General features: G+C 42.8%; 1 protein-coding gene across 4 annotated transcripts in view; it reads left to right on the top strand.

Annotated features, from left to right (window-relative positions):
• Positions 1–9,210, top strand: part of XYLT1 (xylosyltransferase 1) — a 176,735-nt gene extending 167,525 nt beyond the window's left edge. For all 4 annotated transcript variants that reach the window (XM_050980046.1, XM_050980047.1, XM_030229597.2 and 1 more), the window contains one exon: positions 1,284–9,210. In XM_050980046.1, the coding sequence (XP_050836003.1) occupies positions 1,284–1,606 (323 nt within the window). In that variant the 3' untranslated portion in view covers positions 1,607–9,210. The remainder of the gene's footprint in view (positions 1–1,283) is intronic.
• The last annotated feature ends 303 nt before the right edge of the window (positions 9,211–9,513 follow it).

Genomic DNA, 9,513 nt, shown 5'->3' on the forward strand with positions numbered 1-9,513 from the left:
TTTGCAAATGTAAAGGCAAAGCTCCAATTATACCCTTTTTCCCTCTAAATAAATACAAGGATTTATTTCCAGCACCTGAGATGCTGTCCTCTGCATGGAAGAAAGGACTCAGTGTCAGGCTGCAGTGCAAGCAGCAAGGACATGTGGAAGGAATTGTAGCTGTGAATATGTAATTCCTGGCCTCTGACGCTCACGGAGCGCGGTGGCTTTCCTCGCCTGGAGCAGCCTGAATGGGCCCATTTTCTGTTCTAGACAGTGTGTCTGTTGGCAGAGCTAAACATATCCTCTGTGCTGCCAGAGGGAGGATGCTGGGGAAGGCAGCTGAGAGCGGAAAGAAATGGCTGGAAATTTGCTCCCAACAGGCAGTCCGTGAACGCTTTTCAAGGGTCTCATCCTGATTTTATAAGCAGCAGCTTGGTGAAGTCAGCCAACCTTTGACAGGGGCAGCCTGACCCACAGTGTCCAGTTTAGATCTCTGAAAGGATTGTCACAGACTGACTCTGATTTTTACTGCAATATTGCAAATTTGGGGTATTGTACTGTATTTTGCTGAGATAGGTAAGGAAAGCAACCATTCATTAGGGAATGGTTGTGATCTACTGTTCAGCACAGGAGCTTGAAAATATAACTCTCACAGGAGACTACTTTCCCAGTGAGGCTGGAGCACTTCCAGGAATCATGCTGGGGCTACATGTGTTTCATTATGGTCTGGTCTGTTCAAGACCATGGTGTTGTCCTTTTAGTGCCACAGACGGCACCACCTGGGTTTTGTAGGCAGATAGAGCTAACAAATGTTGAGGCTTTTCCACGGCAGGGCAAGGTTCATCTGTTCGGGGGGAAAAAAACCCACAACCAAACAGGCTGAGATCTTGGCTCTTTCTTCTAGACAAATCAATAATAGCACTTGGATGTCTGACAGGGGTTGGCAGATTTCTTACACCCGGTGTCCTTGAACTGTTTCCTCATTTGGAGGTGCAGCCAGTCCTGGATGTCCTGCAGCTCTGGGGTTGGTTAGATGTGTTGATAATAAGGATGGCTCTACTTTCAGGGTCAGAGCTTTGCCTGCTAAAGCATCACTTGCAGGATGAAAATCACAGTGAGCAGAATCCATAGTACTGAGAACAAAGAGTGCCAAAGCTGAGCACAACCCCTGGGGGTGCAGCGTGTGGGAAATGGGCTACAACCCACCCCTAAACCTTGCTCTTTTTGTTTACCATACCCTTAGATCCTCAGCAGTGGCTTTTTCAATGCACTGACTTTGGCCTTTGCTTCTGCCTTTCCAGAGGAAGCCATCAAGTTGCACAGCGGGCCTCCAAAGAACGCGTACATGGAGCAGAGCTTCCAGGGCCTGAACCCGGTGCTGAACATCCCGGTGAGCGCCGCCCGCGCCGACCAGGCCCAGCGCAACGCGGGGCTCGTGGGCGCCCGCCTGGACGCCTGGGTGGACTCGCTGGTCAGCGGCGTCTGGTCGGCCGTGGACGTCTGCAGCGTGGGGCCCACGGCCTGCCCCGTGCTGCAGGGCTGTGCCCAGACCGCCTGGAGCTCCCTCAGCCCCGACCCCAAGTCCGAGCTGGGCCCCGTCAAACCCGACGGCCGCCTGAGGTAGCATCCGCTGCGCTCTGCCCCGGCATGGGTTTTTAAAAGGGAATTGAACCTTGCTTCTCTGTGAATCTCACACCAGGTTTCAGAAACCTAAGGGAAAGTTACTTTTTTTTTTGTTACTTATTGTAATAGAATTCATTTTAAGAAAACAAAACCAAAACAAAAAAAAAAAGTTCTGAAGTTCTGACAAGGCCTTTGGCACTGCCCTCTCCATCAGCTCTGCTGGGAGCAGCTTGCCTCATCCCACAGCCTGTGCTGTCCCATTCCAGGTGACACTGCACCCACCAGCCTGTGGGCTTGGAAACAGTAGCACCGAGCCATGGGGAGGGCAGTGAAGGAGCAGCTGCTAAAGGGGTTCTTTTTTAAAATAAATTTGTCCGTGCCTCTGCTGTTTCATAGGCTTTCATTATTTTGCTATAATGAATAAATCACATCAAAATTCCCTTCTACTCACACTTTCTGGGGAGGTTGGTTCCTGCAGGCTGAAGCCTGTATGGCCACATGACCTCAGAGAATGTGAAGTAATTATGGTACAGCCTCACTTGGGTTTTTAATAACACAAAGTAATTCTGGACACAGCTGATGTCTGTTATCCTAGTTAGAGAGAACGAGCAAAAGCAGAAACTTTCAGATTCCTTTCAGAGATTTTTTAAGACAAATTTAATGATAAACTCTAAATGAAACCAGTGTTTTGCTATAGTAGTCTTTTATGTCTCATGCAGTCGGGTTCAGGGTCAGTGTACTAAGAGCATTCATTAAAGAACAAAGAAGTTTTTTGAATTTCAGCCCTTTCAAATCTGCAGGCATTTTTGGAAGCAACCAGTACCTGAGTATTTTCACAGGCTGCCAGTAGAGCAGGTGTGTATGTGTAGGCTGGGGTGGGATGTGATGTGTCTGCTCACACCCTTTGCTCATGAGCTGAGCTGAGCTGAGTTTTTTCTCAGGCAGTGGAGTTGTAAACCAGTAAAATAATAAAATTGGGACCTAAATCAGCAACAACAGGTTTCTTCCCTAATTTGACTAGTGGCTAGTAAGTCTTAACACTAATTCCCTTCCTTGGTCACAGATCTCCTCTTCTTAAAGAAGGATCCTTGCAGGCTTTGCCAGGGCACCTGGAAGGCTGAGCAGGATGTGGGTCGCTGCCCAAAGCCAGGGGAAGGAGAACAATGACATGTTTCTCCATGCTTTTACTTTATTCTGTCAACAATCTACCCTTGCCTGTCTTCAGAATTCCTAGCAGGCTGCATCCTTTTTTAGTCATGTTTTTGTATCATTTCAGCCTGCATTTTCTACAGGAGGGAAGAATGAATTTACATTCCCAGAACTTTTTAAAATACAGGTTTTATATACAAATTCATCTCCAACTAACGTATTTTACCTTAGCAAAAACATGCACTTTGTTGCTGTTGCTGTGTTAATCTCTAGTTAGCAACAGAATCAAAAAAGACCATCAAAAGCCATTGGGTTAATTAGGAAAGAAGTCCTGTTGCTGTAATAAAGGAAGGTATCTGTTCACCCTTCTGTGTGCATGGATAACTTTCTGCTGAGAGTGAAGTGTGCGCATCAGGAGGGAAACAGACCCTTAGATCATTCCATAATCATGTCTCACAGGAAGGTTGAATTCCCTTTTAAACAACACTTGCAGTAGGACTGTAACACACAGATCCCCATGGCTTGTAGTATCTCTGTCATATTGGTTTAAAGCTACTTCAGTTTGCTTTGGACTTGAAATTGTGGTGTCAGCTGTGCTGGCATTAAGGCAGAGCATTGAAATGTTTATCTGGCACAAAAATGGATGCATAGAAGGAACAATTTAGGTATTTATTATTTATGTTTTAGTCAATGACTAATTAGTAGGTGCTGCTTTTGCAGCTTGAAGATTATGTTATTTTACTAACTGAAGCTGCCTTTATTAAGAAAAGGCCTTCCTCCCCTCACACCTCCCTTTCTTTTTTTGTCTTGATTTTGTCAGTCATGAGCAGTAGCTTTAGGAAGGTTTGTAGCAATGAGAGCTGATTGGAATTTTCCAGTCAAGATAATGTTCCAGCTTTTCAACCAGCTCTAGAGGCAAGCGTGTGTGAAACCAGGGTTGCCAACAGGTTTATGTAATAGAATCACAGTGTTATTACTTATTCAGTAGGGGTTTTTAACAGTGCTTGTTTTTAATGTAACATTCCTTTGTGAAGTTCATATTTTCTGGGGACCTCCAATCCTCACTGTGAAATCCAGGGCTTTATTCACACTGATGCAACGGTGACTGCACGGTCCAAGCCCTGCAGATGAAATGAAGAAGGTCACATTTAAGGCACACAATGAAATCCAGTAACAAGCCCAGGCAGTGCTTGTTCTCAGTAAGACTCCTGAGGTAGCCACAAAATCTTCAGTCTGTCTTGCACATAAGCACATGTGTAGGGGTGCACCCACGCACACGCATGCAGATAACTTCGTTTTTAAATCTGATGTTTTTATTCTTAAGCAGGAATGTTTTTAAGTGCTTTTTTTGTAAGTTTTCATTAACTAGACCAAGCAGAAGGTGACAACAATCACATCTTCTGTGGTTAGGGAAAAAAGCTGCCACTTTTATAATTTGAAAAATAAGGTGCAAATTATTTTGTTTTAGTACAAAAAGGGAAAGAAAACAGATGGTTGCTGATATATCCATTTGCATTATATGCTAGGTTTAAAATATCTCAAAGAAAATTTATATGAGATTATTTTCTGAAAGGCAAGAAGCATTTAAACAGTGAAGTCTTGTAGCAAGCTGGCAATTTCAGTGCTGTTGTTAAAATATAGGATGTGGAGCTGAAGGGGTTGATCCTGCAGTCATTTCTCAGGCAAAACTTCCAGAGTGCTAGTGCTAAATGAGGATTTCAGAGTTAAGTCCAGCTTAAATAAAAGGTATGACAGTATTCTGGGGGTAAATGCTGTCTGTTTGAAGTCATCAAAGGATAAGCTGCTGTGTTTGGAACACCTTCTGAGGGCAGTGTCAAGTCTTGGACCTAAACAGCCACCTCTACTGTAGCTGTTATAATGCAGACATGGATCCAAAAGATATATATGAGACTCAGTGTCAGAGTTCCAAATTCCAGTAGTTGTGAATAAAAAACATGTAAAGCCAGACTCTGCATCAGGCATCAGAGCTGGCTCCAAGGTGATGCTGTTAAGCCCAACTTAGTCCTGCTTAGTGGCTTCTCTGGTTTGAAATGGCAGCACTGGGAGCCTGGGATGAAGATTGTCAATGGTCAGAACAGAATAACTTCACAGATGTTACATTTGGTTAAAAGGAGAATTCAGAGCAGGGACCCACAGTAGGTACAAAACACTGTGAAGAGTTATGCATCTTCACCTGAATGTGCAAGTGTTCTTTTCCAGTCACATTGGCCAATCCTTGCTGAACAGGATCCCAGCTGGAAGCCTGCTTTGATCAAAATTCCTGTCAATGGGAGGGGTTTCTATTTCCATATGCACACATTTATCCTCTGTGTGTAATGCTTTGCTTGTTTAAATTCCCTGCCCATTCTGCATGACAGCCATGTAACACTCCTGTGATCAATCTGTATTACATAGAGAGGGAATGTGGCAAATGCAGAACATCTACATATGTGATTTAATGAATTATGTCCAAAGTCAGGCTCAGCATTATGCAAACCTGTTTATATGGTAATGTTAAACCCCAAGGCTAAACCAAATAGCTCAAATGACAGTTTATTTTCACATTTGTCCAATTCTCTCTTTGATGACATTTGGACATTGAGTAGTAATATTTGCATTTTCATTTTCTGATATTCAAAGGGGTTTTTTTTAGAATTGAAATTATGTCTTCATTTTTTGTGCTCTCAGCAAGCAGAGAATTTTAACAATTCCTTCATGATAGCAAGTGTTATACAAGAAAGTCCCTCTGTATCTCTGTTGTTAAGCCTTCATTATTGCTAAGCCTAGAGATACAGGAATGTGCATTCATGTGTTACAAATTGACTTTCCTGGGTACTGGCTTCAGTGCACAATGCCTGTACAGTTGTTTAATGGTGTATTAACAGTGATCCTGCAGCACCTTCAAAAGTACCAACTAATGTGCATTCACTTTCCCTCCATCTCCTGCAGCACTAATTGCCATCCTAATGAGGCCTCCATCACTCTTAGCCATGATTGTAGTGAGCACAGTAGTGAAGTCAGTGAATCAGAACAGGGATAGTGTAAACCTGACCTAAGGGAGAGAAAAAGGGTAGAGAAGATGCTGAAACTTTGCAAAAGTTTTACATAATTGCTTTGCAACAAACCTTTGAACAAACTGGGCTCCTTCTGCACAGTAAGGCTAAAAACCATTGATGCCCTGAGATCTCAGCTTTGATAAACAAGATAGACAAGATCCAGATAAACAAGATCCAGATGTTCCTTGTGGCCCAGCAATGAGGACCAGCTTTCTGTTGATTTCTGTAGTTCTCTTTCATCAGAGCATCAGAGAATTGCCATCTTGCCACTGGCTAATACGCCCTCCTTGTTGTCTTCCCAGCTCCCAAAGCTTCAGGAGTTGGCCACATGAAACCTTGGCCAACTCCATCCAGCATTTTCCATAGAGCAGGAAGTTTTATACTTGAGTGAGCTAAATCCCCTAGGCTTCTTCAGAAACCCAGCTGCAGATGAAGGAAGTTGGATTTTCAGAGCAGCCTTCAGTCAGTTCAGTACCTGCACAGAGGAAGGAGTTGGTGGAAGCCAGAAGTTACCTTGTCCTGATTTTCAGGCCTGGGAATCTGATATATGTAGGAGGAGACTTGGTTATTTGACAGTTCAGTAACAGAATAAGATCGACCTGGTGGGACATGGTTGGCAACCTTTCTCACTGGCCTTTGCTTCAGTCCAGTTGTGAAAAGATAACGATCCATATGTGTCTTTATTTCTACCATTCAAGACCTCCAGTGTAGTCTTAAGGATTAGTAGGACTTAAGCCCATATTAAATGACAATTGAAAACATCATGTAAAGAAGCCTTTCCAAACCAAACCCTCAGGCTTCTGCCAAGGCAGCTCCAGGGATGATGCTGACAGTGTTAGAGAGGACAGAGCACTGCCCTTCCAGAGGCCCAGGAGGAGTTCCTGAGAGCAGGAATACCTGCTGCTGAGCCCTGAGGGCAGCAGCTGCTGCTGCAGCCAGGCACAGAGGAGCCAAAGAAATGTGAATTAGGATTGAGGACAGCAAGGAAGAATTTGTAGGACAGCACATTTTCCTGCAGAATCTTCAAAGGCAAGAAAACACTCTGATTTGTAATTCCCTATGAAGGTCTATTGTAGAAGAGATTGACCTTCAAAACCTTCACCACCATCATCACAGTAAGGGAAAGAATAATCAGGCTGAGAGCATTTAAAAGTGAGGCTACAAGGCCTTCCAGCCTGTGCTACCCAGGACCAGGGCAGCATTAGGGTGTCTCAGTTACGTGTGGGGTTGGGAGCAGTTACCCTCATGATGTGACACTGCAGGCACCACGCTGATTCCGCTCCTTCTTACTAACAGTAGTGTGCTGATCACTCTGCTCTTTGCTTCTGCCTTGGTTACCTTCTTTTGCTCATGGGTGCTACCACAGCTGCTACCTCACTGTGTCTGCAAACACGTTTACCTGAGAACAACAACAAAGGTACCAGAAATCTCCTTGAACTGAATGTACAATCTATGCAAATTCTCTTTCTACTTTGTTACAACCTAGAAGTATTACTTGTAACCTTGCCAAATAAACAGCAAGGTACTGTACAGGTGCCTCTGATACCAGAGTGACAATTCTAGGCGCGGTTCATGGCGCTGCATTTGTATATTGTAATGACTCGGCTTGGCTTTGGTTCTGTTGTAATTAACACCCTTGACTGAGACAATAGCACTCCTGCTATGAGAGCACCTTCAGTTTGCTGGGAATACTCCAGAGGAGGATGTCTATGGCATTTCATTTTATTTTCCTGCTTAGATCCAAAAAAAGGCACAGACCTGCTGGCCAAAACTGGGGTGTTGTTTCAGCTTTTCTGTGGATGAATCCTATCAGCTTTGGGTCGCTCGGTGTCTGTTCCCATTGTGGCATCCAGTGTGTTGCCCCTTAAAGCCTTACTTCCATCCTTTCTAAATGTGGCCTTAAACTGTGTTAGGAACTTTGGTGTTGTCTGTGTCTTGCTCACTTTCTCTGTTTGTTGTGGAACGAATAAAAGGCACCTTGAGATTTCTATTACAGCTCAGTTGTGTTGCTGTCAGCTTACACTTCACAAATACAATGGAAATTGCTTACAAATGCAGTCTTTAAGGAAAGAAAATGACCTTCCCTTCGGGCAAAAGGAAGTCTCAGACATTCATATAAACCTTAGGAAATTATGAGCTCTGTTTCTTGCAAGTCACTGTAGATAAGGAACTTGGTTTAATTACAAAGTACAAACTTAGTAACTTCTAATTTATCTTCAGACTACAACAGGACAGACTGCTCTCAGTTGCACAAGACAAATTGTAGAGTAATTTCACTCATTTTAACATGCTGTAGTAGCATTCCTCTCAGATTGTACTGGTAGTTGGGAGAAGAAATATCCTCTTAATGGTATGGTCTTAAATCTGAAGAATATCACCACGTAGGGCCAGATTTTGGGTGTTGGTTGGGAATCTAACAGTACATTTAGAACATGGTTGTGTTGTCTAAGTCATCAATGCATTTCCATAAATTTGGCTTTTGGAGCTTCTTTCAAAGGTTGTCATAGTCAGCAGAAAGCAATGACTTCTGCTAAGGCTTGTGTATGTTGGGTTTCTTTAATAGTTTCCTCCATGAGAACTGTAATGTTTCAGTGAGTAGCACCAATATTCCCGGCAGGCTGCAGTGCTTCTAGGAATCCCAAATCCCGTCCTATGTTGGTATTCACATGTGGATACAACCCAAAGGCAACTGAAAAGGGTTTACATATAAAACAACATTTGTGAAACTAAAATAATTAATTCAATGTAATGAAATTATTTTTCTGACTTTGTCCTTTTGGTTCTGTTTTGGTTTGATTGGATTTTTCTATTGCCTAACATAGTCCATAATAAGTTATTCCTATTCTGTCATTTTCAAAGACTGGTGGTAATATAGTTTTAAGAAATAACTATTTTGTTATAGATCATAATATGCATAAAATTGTACAGAAATATTTTGTAATCTATTGAATAAGAAAAAAGAAAACCGTGTATATACAGGGAAAAAAAAAGCTTAAAAAATTGGAAATTCAAATGGAACACACTGAAAGATGTAGATATTTTGCTATTTATTTAAAGGAGTATTTTATGAGATATTGAAATGTCTTAAATTGACCAGTAATCAAAGTTCAAAGTCAGAATGCTTTTCTTGTAGTAGAATGTGATTTTCAGCAATTATTGCACTACCCGTTTTTGCACCCTTTTGTCTTTCATTTAGCAGAAACAATGTGCCTTAGCTGTATTCTTTGTCAATGGGAGTTTGGTTCTTTGTCCAACAAAGCAAATTTTTTTGCAGAACAAGAAATGGATGTATGAAATACTGTATTATACCAAAAACACTGCAGTGTATATAATGCTTTCTGTCATACGGTGTTTTCAGATGCAGAGTTTTAAAATAAAAAAAAAAAAAAGGCTGTCTTTAGGAGCATGTGCACTTTGTATTATTTTCAACCCCACCAGTGTGTGTCTTATTTGAAAGAATTTTGCTGCTTGGTGATTTTTAGGAGGGAAAATGGGCCTGAGCACTTCCAGCCTGTGATGCCAGTGCTGCTGCCTGGTCAGCCATTTCTCAGCCATAGCCATTATGGGGAAAGCATTGGTGAGTGTTTGGGAATCTGTCATTGCTCACAGGCAGTGCTGCAGCCTCACCTGGGTGCTGCCCCCAGTGCAGGGGCGGAAGGGATGAACTTTGCAGGGCTCCCAGCACTGCCAGCAGAGTGGGACC

This window comes from Serinus canaria, chromosome 14 (assembly GCF_022539315.1).
Source record: "Serinus canaria isolate serCan28SL12 chromosome 14, serCan2020, whole genome shotgun sequence".
NCBI lineage: Eukaryota > Metazoa > Chordata > Aves > Passeriformes > Fringillidae > Serinus > Serinus canaria.